The following is an 18,999-nucleotide window of genomic DNA, read 5'->3' as shown; positions in this document are numbered from 1 at the left end:
GTACATAAGCATGAAGACTGGCTCACGTCGTTCTTGGGAGCCCAGTGCTTATTCAGTTTTCAATGAAAACTGTGAGGCAATTGAAGGAACGCTTTCCGGAGAGCAGTTTGATAAGGAGTTAAAGTTCGGAGCTGGTTCAGTCCGTTAGAAGCATATGTTTGGTCATACCTGTGTTTTAATTCTTCAGTGAATGTGCAGGTAACCATATCTGCAATGGATTTCCCAAGGCCAAGATGCATTCCGTTAAAGATATGTCAACATTCCACCATGCATAGATAAAAGATAATTAATACGTATTCTGTGATTCCACCATTCATCCATTACACCACTACCCAAAATTGGACAATCTTGGACAGTCAAATCCATGTGAGATAGCTTAACACTTTGACCGCCAAAGACGGAGATTTTCGCTTTTTTGATCGATTATCATTTATCATGTCTGTGTAGACCACTGGCGGTGAAAGTGTCAAATGAACTAGATTGAAAATAAATAAGTAATATATAGTACACATTACTACATTTTTGATAATATATGGCAGTGGACATTATAAAGAGTGAATAATATGCAGTACGTTATACCCCATATCTTACCAATTATATCACAAATGAAGATAATTTCTTCCCACTAAGTCCCTTGCTTCGAATTGTCCGTCCCACTGACCTTTGGTAATGTTTAATATGCTGGCATGTACAAAACAATTAACTACAATACTCATGTCTATCACTGTTTTATTAATTCAATTCTACGGTAGTATTTAAACTAAAACTATACAACAAGTCCTGTATCTATCTCATGAAGATGAATTACTTGGAGATGAACTTCTAGCATTTTCTACAAAAGCAACCAGTTTTTTGTACGAAGAAACTTTGTCCACAGGTATGCCAAGAGATGATATCTAAGAACAGTGAGAGAGGTTCAGAGTGCTTCTACCTTATCCAAAATATTAATTTGGCATCTATCTCTTTAGCCAAGGTGGGAGGGGAAGAAGGAGTTAGAAAGGTGAACTCTGGTATATCCACCCAAGAAAATTACTCATTACCTGCTTTCCAAATTCTTCTGCATCTAATGCAAACTGCATACGAATTTTATCATCGTCTGACATCTTTCCTTTCTCTGTCGTCGCAGGATTTGTGGATGGATTATCACTTTTCTTGATTCTTTTTAACCTCAACAAACTGTCCTCAGTTCTCTTGATTGAGGTCAAAACATCAGAGGTGACATTGTAAAACCTAAACAGGTCACGATATAGAATTTGTTTGCTCTGTCTTGACTGCCGTGGCACTAGCAAGGGGAGGGTGGGGGGTAGGGGCCGTGGCACTAGCAAGGGGAGGGTGGGGGAGGAGGGGCCGTGGCACTAGCAAGGGGAGGGTGGGGGAGGAGGGGCTGCCCCTACCCCAATGATTTTTAGAATTGGCTTTCACATTTAGCTAAATTCAATCCAAAAGAGGGGGGGTAAATATTTTGATGTTTCACTAACGTTAGAGATTAAAAGTTGATTCATGATTTTTTCATCGACCTTCTAGATTTTGCCCCCCCCCAAAAAAATGGAATTTCTGTAATTTCTGAAAAAACGTTTACACTTACTTGTCTGAAACGCTTTCTGATATTGCCACAGACCATTCCAGTAGTTGTTCCTGGCTTGCGTTTTTTCCATGATTCACTTTTAGCGCCCGGATTGGATCGATTAAATTTGTTATGTACGCGGACGGTTTTAGTGGGGCCTGAAATGAAATGGAAGATTGAATTTGTAAAATTATATACCACTTCAACAGCATTGCAAATTTAAACCGTCCGTGATGTAAATTCTATATCTTGGTTTACCATTCTGGGGCCGGTTGTATCAAGCCCGTTTAGCTTAAACGGTGCATGGATAAGTTCAAAATAGAAAGCAAGTCTGCTGTTTTACTCAATAAGCGAACTAAATGTTTTTAACCTTAATGCAAAGATACTGTCTACAACTACATATTCAGCGCGTTTCAAGTTTACTCATTCAAGGGAGATGTAAGAGCGTTTTTTAATTTTCACTCTTAAGTCACCGTTTAAGCTAAACGGGCTTGATACAACCGGCCCCTGCACATTTAAATGGTCCGGGAGTACTATTTTCGCGCCATTACATGATCCAATTTTGTCGGACCAATGAACCTCTGATGGATGTGTTAACGTCTGTTGACTTGCAATGTATAGGGGCAGCAAATCAACTAAAGCCAATGCAGTATTGCTTTATCGACAACAGACTACGTCTACATTCCATACGCCAGAAATGAGTTAGATCCGTAAAAAATTGGATAGCGTATAAAACAGACCTGAAAAACGTCTGCCTGCTGTTGTAATTGTTAAACTTGCTGGTTCATTTCTGAAAATGTCTTGAATAGATGTCCTTAAAAGTTTACGTATAATTTTCACTGGTCCAAACGTTTTCAGTACCTCACGATTCGTTCTTCTATAAAGTCTGGGTATATTCTTTGCTCCATCCAAACAATTAGCGCTCAGCGTGCTGACGTGATCGACAATAAGCGACGATAATTGAGGTAAGGTTTGTTGTAGATCACTGCAGCGTTTGTTAATCAATATATCTATAAAAGAATTTGTCTGAAGTTTGAACATCTCGTGTAGGTAGTGTAGTATAAGTTGACGGTTTGAGTGAAAGGTTTTACGTGTTGGGGCAAAATGATCTTCACCTTTTAAATTATCTTGTTCTTGCGGAGTAATGTCTGGCAGTTTTGGAGAAATTATATCTTTCCATAATTCTGGAATCTGTGAAAGTTAAAAGTTAAAATTAGGATTAGGTCTTCCCCTGATAATGGATCAATAAGAGATGATCCTTACTGGACCTCTAGGAAGAACAGTTTAGAACTGATAGAACTATCCAGTGTAAATAAAGTTAGTTTAGTTTAGGTTTCCTCCTGTAGTAAAACTGGATGAATAAGAGATGATCCTTACTGGGCCTCTAGGAAGAACAGTTTAGAACTGGTAGGGCTATCCAGTATAAATAAAGTTAGTTTAGTTTAGGTTTCCTCCTGTAGTAACACTAGATCAATAAGAGATTATCCTTACTGGACCTCTAGGAAGAACAGTTTAGAACTGATAGAACTATCCAGTATAAATAAACTTAATAAAGTTAGTTTAGTTTAGGTTTCCTCCTGTAGTAACACTAGATCAATAAGAGATTATCCTCACTGGACCTCCAGGAAGAACAGTTTAGAACTGATAGAACTATCCAGTGTATAAAATAAAGTGTAGATTAGGTTTTAGGCATTGAGATGAATAAATAAACCATTGAGGTTTCTTCGTCTCAATGGTTGTAGGTCACTGCATCAACAATAAGGAAAAGTGTTTGAGTGAAATTTCTGCTCCTAACTTGGTATACCTGTTTCAGGATATGAAAGACATCGGCAATAATATAAACAAGCTGTGAGACGGTCACGTGACTACCGTCACTTTCGCCCTGTCCCTCGGTAGTCTCCGCGTCTTGCCCTGCGTTTGGGAGACCGCTGGACACTTTACTTTTGACAGGAACGGTCTCAAAAAAAGTAGATAGGTAGACATCATCATATAAGTTGGTTGGTTTTATGAAATGGTAAAATAGCTTGAATAGTTGAAACACAACTTTAATACCTCTTGCAATTTTAAACCAGCAAGCCATTTGGAGAGGCGAGCAATAAGCTAAAAGACAATAATTAAATACTTCATGTTACACCGTTCTCATAATGACGTCAAACGCGCGGGCGGGAAGACAAAACTGGAAAATTTAAATGAAGTTCTTTCACGAAGTTGATTGGCTCTTTACTTTGGCGGAGCCAATCAAACTTTGAAAATATAAAATTTCGCGAAGTTGATTGACTCTTTACTTTGGCGGAGCCAATCAAACTTTGTGTAACACTATAGGTACCTGTAACGATAGTTTCCAAAACCGATGACATAATGCGGATAGGAAAATATTCTTGTGCCAGCACCTTTCCAAACAGCTCCAAAACTGGCGAGTGACGTTCACGTGTAAAGGTGCTTCATCTGCAAAAACATTCAGTTGCAGACTGGTAACGAGGGTGACTAAAATGTCCCTTTTGGGGATTATTTACACCGTGAGTGCAAGAAAAACAACAATAAATGAGCATTTTATCACCTTCGTTTACTGTGCACTGTGTTAACATCGATGTTTCTAGTTCCCCGGCTATTTCTTGAAATCTGTGTACAGAAATCTTTTTGTTATTTTGAGTATATCGCAATAGACTTAAACCTTGCCGGATGTAAGTCATGTACATTAGTCAAGCATGTGAAAATCACGTTTGCCATTGAATATGACAGAACCAATTTGTTTTACCTTATTTGAAAGTAGACAGGCAGACTCCAACGTGAAATGAGTGCGCCATAAGATGGGTGATTACGAAGTTGTTTAATATTCTCTTGCGAGCGACATTGCTTCTCGAACTCTTGTACGAAATTCATGGTTATCGTGTATTTCTAAACAAAAACCAACCAACCAACCATAAACTTCATTTTCTCCAAAGAAAAATGTTTGGGAATATTGTTGTCTCACTCAAGTAAAACACCAAACAAACCATTTAATTTTAAAACACGAAAAACATGATTGTTCTGAATTATCAAACCAGAAACCTGGACTGTATGCTTTAAACCTTATTGATATTAACGAGAAAAATAACTGGTAAACACGACAGACTACCAATTGTCATACTTTCATGAAGTTGAGCCAAGCCAATGCTCATAAACAGTAAAGTCTGGCCTGGTTTTTTGACATTTCGTTTCATGGTTCAACTTTTAGCAAAAAGAACGAAATCTACGTCGGATATGTGGAAGAACAGAAGTAATTATCGCGCTCATTTGCAAGACAGGAATCCCTGTACATTTACTTGTATTTACTCTATATTGCTATTGGCAAAAATACTCAGTTTGTTCACTCAATAATACCTAAAGTTCCCCTCAAGAGATAGAAGTAAATCTGTGGAGAATAGAGTAAAATATTCTGGCTCGTTAATGTAAAAAGTATTTAAGTAATAAACTAAATAAAGTCAACATTACGAAACGTCGGCCATGTTTGAATTTGGTTGATTACTCCAGTAGACCTATAGTGTCCAGTGGTCAGATTGAACCCACCTACCTTATGAAATGCATCAGGGTCTCCAGGTGCAAATATCGATGTTAAATTATTCTGGACTGCTGATGCAATTTCCGGCCAAACAGAATTCACAATGAAATTGTATCCCTTGATGCTTTGTGTAATATTTCCCGACACCTCCACACTGGGGTCCAGTGTCTTGCCAGACGTCACATCAATAAGTTTGCTACAGTAGTTTGGTATAAAATCTAGGACATTTTCATATAAGCCTTGAAGACCCTTGCTATTTGATTGCAAAGCTTGTTCTGTTATAATCTAGAAATGTAATTGAAAAGAAAAAGGGAGTCATAAAATTGAACACGTCTGAAGTTCTAGAGCTCCAGTAAGGATCATCTCTTGTTGATCCAGTGTTGCTACAGGAGGAAACCTAAACTAACTTTATTTATACTGGATAGCTCTATCAGTTCTAAACTGTTCTTCCTAGAGGTCCAGTAAGGATCATCTCTTGTTGATCCAGTGTTGCTACAGGAGGAAACCTAAACTAAACTAAACTAAACTAACTTTATTTATACTGGATAGCTCTATTAGTTCTAAACTGTTCTTCCTAGAGATCCAGTAAGGATCATCTCTTATTGATCCAGTGTTACTACAGGAGGAAATCTAAACTAAACTAACTTTATTTATGCTGGATAGCTCTATCAGTTCCAAACTGTTCTTCCTAGAGGTCCAGTAAGGATCATCTCTTATTGATCCAGTGTTACTACAGGAGGAAACCTAAACTAAACTAACTTTATTTATGCTGGATAGCTCTATCAGTTCCAAACTGTTCTTCCTAGAGGTCCAGTAAGGATCATCTCCTATTGATCCAAGTTCTAAAGAGTTCCAGAGGTTTACTATTCCTATTTTTTCATTTACTTTTAATCAAAACAGTATGTCTCAGTACCTTCATATATGGCTTAACAGCGAAGGTCCTGAACAAGTTTTCAGCGTAGGAGATTTTATCAATGATAGCATATGTCCTTAAGCACTGTGTGAGTGTCTTTGTGTCCCCAAGTTTTAGCCCTTCTTGAAACGAAGCCTCAAGATTCTTCTGAAGGGTGCTAGTAATACCTGATATACGCTGGAATGAAAGAGAGGCATTTTTACAGCTGATATTGATCATAGGTTGGTAAAATTCTCATCCTTCAAGCATCTCACATACTGATCTTATCTTTTCCACCAAAGGATGGCCCTGGCATTGGGTTACATAAAACTGAAGTTGGTTAAAATCGCTGGCAACTCTTTCAATCAAATGCCCTGCCTGTTCTGAGCTGCAAAATTAGTAGGAATAATGTAAGATTAAATTTCATCAAATTTTGCAAAAACTAATTGAGTGACACTTCACATTGGAACCAAATGAATGGAGGTTTGATTAAGTAAAAAGGAAGGGCAAACACAAAAAGGATATCCTTGAGTATTTATCGTATCTACAATCCTATGCAATATAATATGTGCCACCATGAGTTTTCAATATTGATCCCCCTTCCCCCTATCTCAATGTTGTATTTTAACAGTTAATGAAGACTAACACCTCGAATAGTGAAAACCATCACTACCCAACATTGAAACAGGGTGCGGGAGTATGTAGTGTCTCGTTAATTTTGCATAAGATTGTAGTTACCTCTCTTTGTCTGTTTCCTTTTCCCCATCTCCTGATTTGAAAACACGCTCAATTTTCTCCATGCAATGGGTGATATTGAGCAGATTTTGAGTAAAAACCTATAATTGTCATTGGTAGGTTGTGAAATGTACAAATATAAGGCATATTATTTATGTTATAACTGTGACAAAACACCTTTTTCTCACGCAACTCCGCTCTCTGTTTCAATTTGTTCTCAACTGATTTAATTGTTGAATCAAGATCATTTTGGATTGACTAGGAGAAAATTAAACAGCTGTTAATTTGTGGCATATAGTAGATTTGATGATTGATGAAATTTATTCAAGTAAAATTATTTCTCCCCACCAGAATTTCCTCTCTCAGTTGACCCAATGGGATAGTAAGATTATTAATAGCTTTGTCCATTCCAACCTTAAAAAAATAAACAGTTGATTTTAAGAACTAATCTGTGTTTACACTTTACACTTTCATAGCTTAATTAGTACACATTCTGGCTATAATTACAGTGTGCAATATGATGTATGGTACTCCCCTAGATTTCTCTGCTTTCCTGCCTTTCCAGTGTGGCGAGTTTAGTAGTACGGAGACAGTGTAGAGAGTTTAGTAGTTAGTAGTACGGAGAAAGTGTAGAAAGTTTAGTAGTTAGTAGTACGGAGAAAGTGTAGAGAGTTTAGTAGTTAGTAGTACGGAGAAAGTGTAGAGAGTTTAGTAGTACGGAGAAAGTGTAGAGAGTTTATTGGAAGGAGAAAGTGTAGAGAGTTTAGTAGTACGGAGAAAGTATGGAGTTTACACAGAAAGGCAGTCGAATTAAGAATCCTAAGTTTGAAGTTTCTAACATCAATTCTAAGGCTTTCATAAACCACGTACCAGGTTCGTAGACAGGTTAACAAAATCAGCATAGTCCTGATTAATGAGCTCAATGAGTGCATTCTTGAGCAGCCTCAAATAATCGTCCAGCTCTTTCTTAAAAACGTTTAAAGGAACAATCTTCTTGCATTCAGCCACAAACTTATCCACCTGAAAGTCATCCTGCATAAAATCATTTCTACTAAAGCAAGAGGACTGAGGCTCCACCAATATCTCCTTGTCGCTTTCACCCATGACCAGACTGCAAGAAATTACGCATCAACTTTAAAGAAATTGGAAATCAAGTCGAATAATAAGAAACAATGTAAAATTGTCGACGTGTTTTGGCCGCCATATTGGTAATTTCATTCGTCGGATATTGTCGGAAACGGTCGTGAAATTCCGAAAGACGGGCCGCCAGTTTTAAATTTACCTCGAATCTTCTAGTTTTTTTCATTTTTAGCCTTCATTTTATTATTTTATTTAATGGAAATCAAAATAGCATTTACCGAAAAGCTCGACAGATTGACCTGTGCGTCGCTTGTGGTTGAAACTGTGAAATATCTGTTGTTTCACCGCTATCAAATGCCTTTGCCATTCGACCAACTCAAGGCCGAAGATGAGCGAGACAGGAAATCTGAAAATGCGAGACGTTCTCCTCGAAATCGTCCGCTTCCATCGGTGTTGAAGAAAAAGCGGCAACTCATTTCCGATATAGAAGAGTTATTGGTGAATATTTACAAAGTTTATTCAGAAAATGATGTCTTTGAGGTGCTGTTGTTGTTCGGGGCAACTGTTGTCAACCCAAAAGAGACGTATTCAATACGGTTTTACAATATTTCCCGGACAACTGAGGCAGATAAAATGAAAGCGGCTTGCTTAGCAGGCAAGGAGAACAGCATGAGTTCCCGCTCCAAATTTGTGGATAAGTGCTGTCGGAAATTGGCAAGGACACTCTTCACGGACCCTTACCTTAATGAGCGGGGGGAATTGGGGTGCACCTCTGTACATTGCTTCATCCACACCTCGAGATCAGTGGATGTGTCCTGGCTTATGCCCAAGGCTTCTTTCAGAGTACCAAAGAAGGGGAAAACTTGTGAGATTGGAATTTCTGGTGGTGACGATAGTCATATTGGTACATTGGGTGGTAATGATAGTGAAGATGGAACAGCACAGGATAATAATGATCAACTTGGAAGTTCAGATGGTGATGATGTTGGGACATTAGGAGACAATCATAGTGAACAGGATACATTATGGTTCAAAACACCAGTGGTCATTAAGGGATACAAAGAAGCATTTAAGGAAACAACGGAATCGAGCATGTGGAGAAAATAGGGATATGTGAGAGATTAGACTTAGTTAATTACCTACACGTCTGTTACCTTCAATCATCAGGATGCAAAGAACTGTAGTCCACAATTCCTCTTACACAAAAACCTAAATAACATTTGTAAAATGAAGATCACATGCGAACAATAATATTCTGTCAATGAATGGTATTTTACTTGTATGCACTTTAATTATTAAAAGAAATATTTCAGCATTGTAGGAATAAATAACTTTTAAAAATAATTTACTATTTATTATTACAATTGTATAAATTTGTTTTATAATTTAACCATCAATCTGTTATCTTCTGTGGTGTACTGCATGGGGAAAACGTGTGATTAGATTCTCCTGAAAAAATATAGAATGGATCAGAAATTCTGCCATTTTATTCACCTGGGCCGGTTGTACAAAACTCTTTAACTACATTTTGCATAGTTAAATTCTAGTTAGCTCAGAAATATACAACTCTGATTCCCCAACTCTGTCCTTAACTACAATTAAAAGTCTTTTATACAACTGGCCCCTGTCCACAAACTTCAGGCCCAAATTCAAAATCATTTTATTTGTCAGTTCTATGAATATACACAAAATTACCAGGTTCTTTGCAACTTCATTATTGTTCACAGCTGCTATGGGTTTACTGGCCTAAAATTAAAAATCTTTGTAAAAACAAACCAATTAAAAACTTCATGACAGGACTGCTATCAATAGTGAATCTCATTGTGATTCAGTCAACTTTCCTAAGAGAATACTTACAGCATAAGTTGTTCCTGTGATAGGATTGGTCAACCAGGATGAGCTATTCACTGCAGGAGTTCGTAACCGTTCTGGTTCGTCAATCTGGAGGAAAATCTTAGCTGTGTTAGTGTTACATTATGCAATTTTCCTTGCAACTTGCAATGCAATTATAATTTTGAGGGATGTTATAGTAAAGGGTCTTCGAAACATGCTTCGAAATGGTAAGAAAACCACTAAGAAAACGTTAGCAGATCATAAGAAATGTTCATATTTATTAACTTTACATTCCTCAGGAGTAGAATTGTATTGCAAGTTGCAAGGAAAGTTGCGTAGTGTAACACCGCCTTTGTGGCCCTCAGAGAAGTATATTTGAGCAATTGACGCTCCTGTGGGGCTCCTCATTAGGTAACATTGATACTAGACGTAAAAAAGGGGTGACTGAACCCCAACCTCGCCCCCCCCCCTACGAAGGAAGACCCTGGGTATGAGGTTGACTGACTCCCCAGATTCGGGCAGAATTGTTGACAATTTGTGCTTTTAAAAGTCGGGTAATATTTGCTACCGTTCAGGCTCGTACACCCGCCATATTTGCACGCAACAAGCGAGGAACTTACCTTGTAAACAGGCAGAGATCGGAAAACAGCGGCTGGATCATTCACACGTGATTGGCTGCTGTCCAGATGGAAATTATAATGCTACAAACGAGACAGGAATCCATACGAACTTAAGGATATGACTTTAAATTAAAGTATAAGATATCGCGACGTCGCATTGTTTCCACTAACCCGTGGTTTTGACAGAGAGTGGAAGAATTTTTTATTATCTTGAGTGCTTCTTGTTTCGTCTTTTGCTGAATATCTGAACGGTTTCCATCTGGGTAAAATAGGCAAAATAAATAGGCAAACACGCAATGCATTTGTCGCTAGAATCGGAGATTCGTTGTACCATTTTTGACTGACAAATCATGAGTTTATAAACCAATAACCACAGACAAGAAATGTCGCTTATCTCTTAGGACAAGTGAGAACAACTATAGGTTACCTTTCATCGTCAAACGCCAAAGGACAATCTACAGTTTCATTCGTTTTTGGTTTGTTTTTAACCAATTTTGTTTGCCGTGTCAACTTTTTTGGAGCCTACAAATGTTTAAAACGTATCACATGATGAAAATCGACTACTTCCCATTTGAAGTGTCCGAGTGCTTTCAATGGCAAAAAAAGAATGGAGGACAACATATAGAAACATGAAATTTAATTCCTCACGGCACTAGCTTAGTCTTTCGTCTAGTGTCTGTCCAGACAGAGATATGCAGTGGAATTTTCAGACCCAGGGCATGTTTCTCCCTCTTCTTTTTCTCCTGCACCGTCCCCTCCCCCCTCTCCTTAACTTACGGCCCGATGGAAATTGCCTCTACCCCCTCTGAGAGGTGCTACATACACCCCGGCATAACGTCGAAACAGTGGGTGCTGGGACAAAGTATGCAGACACAAATCAACAATAAGTGGAAGAAATTATCACTCATCACCTCAGAAATATCGTAAGGTCGTAATGGTGTCGAGGGTATGGAACTTGCATTGGGAATATTCCACAATCTTGGTTGACCAAAGAACCCAATAAAATGACCGGTGCCTTGGTGCCAAACCCTGCAGAGAATTGACACATTCATTAATGACAGTTCAGATTATTAACTCAGATCAGAGGGGGGTTCGTTCTTACCTGACCGAGGAGTCGACAGAGGCGGTAATTAGAACATCGCTATTTTTGACCTGTTCCATTGCTACAATTTTATTGAGATGCGCCCGCCAGTAGATCACTTGATCGACGCCTCTCTAAAAAGAAAGAGAATTAAAAAAACTGTTTAGGAATATAGAACGCATGAGATGACAAGGAACACATTACTTACCAAACTATCGTTTGTCCCATTCGTGTTTCCACACAGATGATGAAGGAAATTTTCAATATCCCACATCATAACGTAACCTCCTGTCGCAAGAAGCAAATTACGTCATGAATGGGACACAGAGAACGTCTTTACATAAACAGTATTCTTTCTCCGAATCAACTTACTGACATCAGATGTTATGAGCAAGTTGGAATAAGGTTGATAGGACAATGCAGTGACTGAAGATGATCGCTGATTCACCGTCATTCTTACTTCGGTAAAGAGAGTGCCCTAAAATAGTGAAATCCAATTATTGTTCAATCGATTGCTAATTGCAATTATTGATAATCTGTTAATCAATAGTTTGATAATTATTCCTAATGGGTTAATTAGCTTCTTAATTGATTATTTTATTAGCTCCTGGTTTGATCGATGGTATCATTCATCGATCAATAACTCGTTCAGCAGATTAATCAACTGACCAGTTGATCGACGCTAAATATATACCTCGTAGTTCCAAAATCTAATATAGCCATCATGATGGGCGGAAATAACGCCAAGATTGTCAAGACTTTGTTGAAATTGTGTTTCTTCATTTTCATGAAATTTTTGATCATCTTCATCGACGGCAGATTTTCTTTCATCATCCTCAGACATTCCTCCATCACTGAACCTCGAGGCTTCCTCATCGATGTTTACATCATCGTCAATTTCTCTTTCATCGTCAATCTCGTTTTCATTCACTTCAAAATGTTCGTCTTCATCTTCGTTTTCTTCGTTTTTTTCCGTGTCAGTCGTGCGGTCATTTTTGTCACTGTCAGGATTTGATGTAGCTTCGATATCCACGTTGTCATCCTTCTGTGCTGTCGTCCCAAGCACGCTGTTGAAATATTATTTAATGATTTATATTATCTAATTACGTAATTACGTATGTCACAGGCTATCTATTTTACTGTAGAAGGCTATTAACCAATAATGAAGTTAGTTTTTTAGCAATGATAGTAATCCTGTAAAAATCATCATAAAAACGTTGTTTTGTTACATCTTGTTCAACTAACAAACGTTATTTCTTAACAACGTTGCACGACATTGAATTGGGAAAGAGAGGTCGATGGATAAGTTCGTTTTGTTTTTATAAATTTCCTTGTAATATTGCAAAAATTGGGATTCTGTCTTATTCGAAATTTAGGTGACTTCATCTCGTCACAACCACCTTGTTATTCCACGCGAAACGCCAGATTTCTGGCATGAAATGATCTTGCAAGCATGAACCAACTTGTACTCTGAATCATGGCTGTGTTTCGACGTTCTTCTGCTGTTCCCGCCTCGGGATTCCGCTCGTTCAAACCTTAGAAAGGAATATTCTCTCATCATTATGGATAGTGCAGATTATGAAGATTGCATGATTCCTACAACAAGCAACCGCCCTATTTTGCGACAGTTTCCTTTAAGGAGAGAAAGAACGATAATTTCCTTTTTTCCATGTGGAAACTATGGTGTTCAGCATGATCAACACCAGAGTACCACGAGACTATCATCACTGGATGAATGGCAGTTCAAAATTGAAAGAACTATGCATCAAATGGAAGTGAATGACAAAGGAAAACAACGCTGACCTCCGAATGACCTTGCCTTGCTCTATGTCCCACAAGATAATTATTCCAACCGTTGTGCCCGCAGCCAGAAGACGAGGTGAGAAATAGTCCAAACACGTGACCTGACACGTGGACAACAGGTTCACCGCCTAAAATCGATGTTTGAACAGACAGTCAATAAAACTATCAGACGCATGGAAATGCTAATTGTGAATACTTACGTCATCCTCAGTTGCAGCGAACTCTGTTGTTTCGCCTATTGGTGGCAGCGGTGCTTTCGAAGTGAATACTTCATCTAAACGCAAATCAGCTATCTTTGATTTATCTCATCTTTGAAAACATCTTTAAAATTAGCATAATATTCAAAAACTACCTCCATTGCGGACGACTTTGGGTGTTGGTGGACAAACATACGCGTCTGATAAACTGAGAAGAAGTTCCAAAGAATCAGAGCTGACATTGTCCTGTAAAAAAACCGGTATTTTAAGGTTTAACTGCCTCTAAAAGAGGGAAGAATCTGGACTTTCACATCCCAAACACAAAAAAACAATATGCTCATGAATGAAATGAATCCCAGTCACTGGTGGGATTGCAACTGGGACATCAGTCTTGTATCTAACTCCTGTCAATCGTCTGTTTGGTAATTTGTTATTTGTATAAACATATATGTTATTGTAATTTACTGGCGAATTAATTAAACCCAAACCTAAACCACTCTGTTTTTTTACCTCGAACACACGGATGGTATGACCCCAGCTTGATACAAGCACACATTGTTTACCATTCAAATGAAAGTAAACAACGCCGGTGATTGTGGAATCTTTAATATCAGAATCTTTTAAGGAATGGTGATAAGACTTGTGAAGCTGACCGCTGCCAAAATCCCAAACTTTCATGGAACCTAAGACAGTAGTATCATAACGAGTGGTATAATAATTTCGCGGGTCGGAAATATAGCCATGTTTCAGGGATATTTCGACAAATAGAGTTTTTATGAAGTGCTTTCTGTGAAGACGGAATCTTCCTTTAAAGCAACGTCATTTGAACTGACAATGTCTGGAAAACGAGTACTTCTACTGATGAAAAATATATTTATTTACACAGTACCATCGTAACCGCCCGTGATCAGTCGGTATCCCGTCGTGTTGACGTTGAGCGCCGTAACTTCGTGCCCAGGACCGTGAGGTTCTTGTATATGATAGACCAAGTGACCCGTCTCCATCTCCCAAACCTTTAAGACACGGAAGAAAAGGAGCTAATTAGATTCGAAATAGCCATCCAGGACGATTAGTTTATTTTAGGTTTCCTCCTGTAGTAACACTGGATCAATAAGAGATGATCCTTACTGGACCTCTAGGAAGAACAGTTTAGAACTGATAGAGTTATCCAGTATAAATAAAGTTAGTTTAGTTTAGGTTTCCTCCTGTGGTAACACTGGATCAATAAGAGATGATCCTCACTGGACCTCTAGGAAGAACAGTTTAGAACTGATACAGCAATCCGGTACAAATGTATACGTTGAAACAAACGTTTATGTTACCTTCAACACTGGTTCGAGACAAATTGTGACAACCTGATTCATTTGACTGTTGTACAGGACTTGAGCCAATGATCTATCGTGAGTATGAGGTAACTGGAGTGAATCCTGTATAGCCCTGGTTAATGGCCACATCTCAATTGAGCCACAGCCTAGATGATGAAATAAGAAAAATATTCATAGTTCATTGTACTGTATGTCCTCCTGAAGGTCAGTTGTGGTTACCTGTGATCAATCGGTCTCTCTTGGGATCGTAGAGCATCGTGCTGATCCGTTTTTCGCTCGGGTTGGTGTCACTGCTTGTGAACACCTAAATAATGATGATGTCTTAAAAATGAGTTGCAAATCTCGCAGTCTAGCTGCAAAACTGTGCGAAAAGTTTAATGATAGTTTGGATTCATGCGGGAAACGTCCCCTTGAAAATCAGCTTTAGCTGAAGGGCTACCGTGTTTAAATAAATTTTTAATAATAATAATAATATCCAGTCAACTCTCATGCAAATCTTGCTCTCGAAGATTAAGAATGCCCCATGCAAATCCTTCCTCCCCTAACTCCTAAGTCTTAAAATAAAATAAAAAAAAAGTAAAACTGTAAAATACGCAACCTGTAAACATGTTAGAGTCTGAACATCCCATATCCTAAAAACCTTCAAAAAGTAAAAAAGATAGCATTTGTGAAACAACAGACTTCATAACAATCCAATCAAATAACAGAGTGTCTCTTACCCTAGCCGTTGATAAACTGATCAAGTGTTGGTCGTTTTCGTTCACCGTCAATTCTGATATTGTGAAAAGGTGTCCGATTAACTTGCCTGAAAGTAAACAGATATTATACATTAGTATTTGCTATACAGTAAAGAAATATACTATACACTTAGAAGTTGCTGATTTGATTTCACTCACCGGTTGGCCTCGTGAAGATTAATGGATGCCACATTCGGATAATCTTGTCTGCACCTGAACGTTTCGTGAAAAGAATGTAGAAAAGCATATAGAAAAGCGTGTATTTCTCACGAGAAACATTTCAACAGATCGTCACTGAATAGCGGTGATTATAATAATAGCGGTGATTATAAAATGTACAAATTGAATAAAAAACTTTGTACAAAATTACGAAGATATCGCTTCGTATTTTCCTAATCTACATCATCACTTTACCTGCAGTAGCGATGACATTCGCCCGGGCACAATAATCAAAACAATTCACTCCTTTTGGAACAGAGAGTTCACGTAACGGCCTTTATCAAAACAAAACAAAACAAAACAGTGTTTAATATAAGATTCCGTGTGCGAATTTTACTATCATAGAAAGAGTAATAGTTCTTTATAATTATAGCGAGATTCAGAGAGATATCGAGAGTATCACTATTGCTCCCAAAATTCTTTGACCTTACTGTTGGGCAAGAAGTTTATCCAAATCTCCAAGAACGAAAGAAGTTGTGGAACAAGGTGAGCAGGAACCGAACAGCTCCAGTTGTGGAAAATATTTCACCTACAAAACGACATTAATCTTCATTTATCAACATTTATTTACACTCTCCAGATGGTTCTATCAGATCTGAACTGCTTTTCCTCGAGGTAGGAGGTACAATACCTTGATGACCCAATCATTGTGAACTTTTCTTCGTATTATTTCACTAGTAATAAAAGGAAAGATTATATATAATTAGCAATACTGGCACTGGGAAATATCCTGGGAAATCCAGGAAAGAGCTTGAAAGTGTTATACATACTTGGTAAGTTTTGAAGGCTCAATGATCATCGTTTGAGCATCATTTCCGGCATTTTTCATATGAAGATCCTTCGAAGATAATCTTAGAATATTTATAAAACCTGAAGGAATAGAATGCGACACAGTGAAAAAAAATAAATAGAGAATAGAACGGAAAGTTTAAGTGGAAAGTTTAAACGTAACTGACCATGATCATCACCAAAAAGGATGCAGTCATCTGGAATGTTATCCAACCTCCGTGGTACATAAGTCATACAGTGGATCATTTGTTCCAACGGTTTGATCTGGATGATATTCTACAAATAAATATCAAATTAAAACCTATGTTTTGTGCGCACGGATTTATGCAAGCATCGAATAGCACTGATAAGTGAAATGTTTCTCGCAAAGATATCATGGAAATGACGTCTGATTTTGATCAAGATGAATGGCCCACTTACGGATTGTTTTTGTTTCGCTCGGTAATCCCATATCGCAAGAGAACGTTCGCAGGTTATCTTGAAAAAAAAACCATTTTGTCTAATTATCATAGGTCCTTTTGTGATTTGACAATGTGCGTATAAGTGAAGCAAGTAAACGAACGCTTTTTCGTGGATTACTCACAATAATTCTCCGTAAACCAGGGCAGTAATCACAACCAGTAATCCAAGATGTCTCCTTGAAAATATTTATACAAATTTATATGAGAGGTTTCGAGGTTTATTACGAGGTTTATTACGTTGGAATACGTGGTCAACAATGAGACCCAAACTTACATTAATATCAATACAACTTTGCAAGCGAAACTACGAAAAAAATATATGAAAAGTTAACGTCTTGGACAGACGGAAAATTTATTAAAATATTGGCAAATTTTTTATTTTAATTTGTACCTTGCTGCTCCACTGACAAACAATTCCTTTTTCGGATGAACTGATAAAGATATCTAGCTTTGGTACATAGGTTATGTTGCGAATAAAGTCACGTCGTTTTTTGTCACCTTGTGTAAAAAGAATATGGAGAAATATTGGAAAAAATTGATGGTGGAAGTCCAGAAGAAGCCAAAAACACGATAAGCACCTCCTGCATCTCCAAGATATCTTCTTTTTGAAACCGTAAAGACTGAAAAACCTTCGTCTGCTAACAATTGTTCCGTTTGCTCTTGACCAGTATTTCCAATACCAAATAACTAGGTTGAAAGAAATGCATAGAGATCAGGCATTACGACGAATAACACATTACAAGTATTTTTGAATGCATGTTTTTTAGACGTCAGTGCCACACAATTTAATTAGCCATTGATATACTGTGTACATTTACTGTTAGTAATTGGATAGTTACAAAGTGGCTGAGTGGGAATATAAGGGCTATTTTTATCAGGGAGTTGCACAGAAGATTGCAGTGTTGCACTATTTGGTCTAAAAATAACATAAATATAGTCAAAAATTTCAGCATGCATTGTTTAATAGACCTTTCCTATAATGACATCAAATGCGGAAAGTCTGATGTTACACAAAATTTGATTGGCTCCACAAAACTATCAAGCCAATCAAACTTGCTGTGGCAAGCTATGTCCATGTGATATATATGTATATTACCCACATGTTGATTCTTACCTCACTCCAATCTACTTCTGCTTCTGGATTGGCTGCGATCTTTCTAAACAATGCCTTAACATCATGACTATTTACATCGGCACCAAATAAACTTTTGATTTCTGCACAAAATGGTTCATATCCTAAACAACACCAGCAAATTATCCCGATATCAGAAATGACACCATGCTTGAGTGCAATAATCCAGCAAGTACACAGATGACCCTCCACCCTCTGAGCTAGGGGTGCACTCCCCACCCAAGTTCATTGCCCACATGCACCAGCATACATTTAGCCTTTTGTAGAAAGTTTGTTGAAAGGCACTTGATTCACCCTACATCTATAAGAATCAGCGATCTATGAAGCTCCTTTCAGACAGACTATAAACCATCTCATGCAACAATGGATGATGAATATGGATTTGACTGTGGATAATACCCAAAACATTCCAAGGGCAAGGCCAAGTATGAACCTGGCCTAAACATTAGGTGCATGGACGTCGTCGAATTAGGGGTCAAATTCAAACCTCCCCCCCTCTGCACACACCCTTGGGAGAATTACCATTAGTTAATCGTTCTTGCAACTCCAATCGTCTTTCCTCCGGATTCAGCTCTTCATCAACGTGAGTGAATTCCTCAATAAATCTATCAAATAATTCCAATTTTCGTCCAAAACTCCCGACAGTAAATGGTCTGGAGCTTGTCTTTCGTTGCTCCATGGTAAGCCTCTATAAAGAGCAGTTTGTTTACAGAATACAACATTTTTTAGTAGCCATTTGTTGAAAGTAAACAAACGGCAAAACGTTTATTTCAGCATTCTTTGCTGCGATCAAGCTCGATTTTACCAAATCATACGCAATATTTTTGTCTGATCTGTCGTAATTTTGTGTAATCTCGCCGATCGGATAAAAGAATTGACAAAACAAACGAAATTTGTTTTAATAAATTTAAAATATTTCAGAAAATCACGCCGTATCTATGGCAGTCAAATGAGCAATCGATGCGGATTTGTTGATGTGATTCTGACCAATCA

At 37.9% G+C, this 18,999-nt stretch overlaps 2 protein-coding genes across 3 annotated transcripts; both read right to left on the bottom strand.

Annotated features, from left to right (window-relative positions):
- Positions 1 to 720: 720 nt before the first annotated feature.
- Positions 721 to 8,988, bottom strand: LOC114519942 (conserved oligomeric Golgi complex subunit 2-like). Of its 2 annotated transcripts, XM_028540126.1 has the most exons (19): positions 8,964 to 8,988; positions 8,551 to 8,644; positions 7,600 to 7,840; positions 7,078 to 7,143; positions 6,907 to 6,987; positions 6,733 to 6,830; positions 6,274 to 6,382; positions 6,016 to 6,192; positions 5,115 to 5,387; positions 4,320 to 4,459; positions 4,122 to 4,183; positions 3,891 to 4,009; positions 3,617 to 3,664; positions 3,369 to 3,521; positions 2,680 to 2,755; positions 2,426 to 2,574; positions 1,586 to 1,722; positions 1,041 to 1,230; positions 721 to 896 (listed from the first exon to the last, which is right to left on the bottom strand). In XM_028540126.1, the coding sequence occupies exons 1-19, from the start codon at positions 8,971 to 8,973 to the stop codon at positions 792 to 794; spliced, it is 2,328 nt and encodes a 775-aa protein (XP_028395927.1). In that variant the 5' UTR covers positions 8,974 to 8,988; the 3' UTR covers positions 721 to 791. The 2 variants fall into 2 exon arrangements, with proteins under 2 accessions (XP_028395927.1, XP_028395928.1); XM_028540127.1 differs by lacking the exons at positions 8,551 to 8,644; positions 8,964 to 8,988 and adding an exon at positions 8,088 to 8,153.
- LOC114519941 (WD repeat-containing protein 64-like) lies at positions 8,954 to 18,956 on the bottom strand. The gene is made up of 35 exons (XM_028540125.1): positions 18,529 to 18,956; positions 17,989 to 18,110; positions 17,453 to 17,561; positions 17,266 to 17,372; positions 17,149 to 17,178; positions 16,997 to 17,050; positions 16,834 to 16,890; positions 16,581 to 16,689; positions 16,395 to 16,494; positions 16,256 to 16,298; positions 16,056 to 16,153; positions 15,820 to 15,899; positions 15,565 to 15,618; positions 15,388 to 15,473; positions 15,267 to 15,308; positions 14,888 to 14,972; positions 14,666 to 14,814; positions 14,233 to 14,356; positions 13,854 to 14,026; positions 13,499 to 13,589; positions 13,347 to 13,420; positions 13,147 to 13,274; positions 12,744 to 12,878; positions 12,038 to 12,410; positions 11,716 to 11,821; positions 11,552 to 11,631; positions 11,365 to 11,477; positions 11,174 to 11,291; positions 10,690 to 10,784; positions 10,434 to 10,521; positions 10,263 to 10,343; positions 9,667 to 9,750; positions 9,505 to 9,555; positions 9,201 to 9,258; positions 8,954 to 9,018 (listed from the first exon to the last, which is right to left on the bottom strand). Exons 1-34 carry the CDS (start codon positions 18,683 to 18,685, stop codon positions 9,211 to 9,213), a joined length of 3,444 nt encoding a protein of 1,147 aa, XP_028395926.1. The 5' UTR covers positions 18,686 to 18,956; the 3' UTR covers positions 8,954 to 9,018; positions 9,201 to 9,210.
- Between the last annotated feature and the right edge of the window lie 43 nt (positions 18,957 to 18,999).

This window comes from Dendronephthya gigantea, unplaced genomic scaffold, assembly GCF_004324835.1.
Source record: "Dendronephthya gigantea isolate DGI-Jeju-01 unplaced genomic scaffold, DenGig_1.0 000015F, whole genome shotgun sequence".
Lineage (NCBI taxonomy): Eukaryota > Metazoa > Cnidaria > Anthozoa > Malacalcyonacea > Nephtheidae > Dendronephthya > Dendronephthya gigantea.
Note: the sequence above shows the minus strand (reverse complement) of the source record. Positions and strands in the feature narration are given on the sequence as shown.

What these genes read in the sequence shown, in the direction of transcription:
- LOC114519941 (XM_028540125.1), bottom strand. Translation starts at nt 18,685, where the DNA reads ATGGAGCAACGAAAGACAAGCTCCAGACCATTTACTGTCGGGAGTTTT. An exon ending in AGACTCTAACATGTTTACAG is followed by an intron (nt 14,973 to 15,266) that starts GTTGCGTATTTT and finishes ATCATTATTTAG; the next exon opens with GTGTTCACAAGCAGTGACAC. An exon ending in ATGGGACAAACGATAGTTTG is followed by an intron (nt 11,478 to 11,551) that starts GTAAGTAATGTG and finishes CTTTCTTTTTAG; the next exon opens with AGAGGCGTCGATCAAGTGAT.
- LOC114519942 (XM_028540126.1), bottom strand. An exon ending in CTGTTAAGCCATATATGAAG is followed by an intron (nt 5,388 to 6,015) that starts GTACTGAGACAT and finishes TTACATTTCTAG; the next exon opens with ATTATAACAGAACAAGCTTT. An exon ending in CAGAAGAATTTGGAAAGCAG is followed by an intron (nt 897 to 1,040) that starts GTAATGAGTAAT and finishes CACTGTTCTTAG; the next exon opens with ATATCATCTCTTGGCATACC.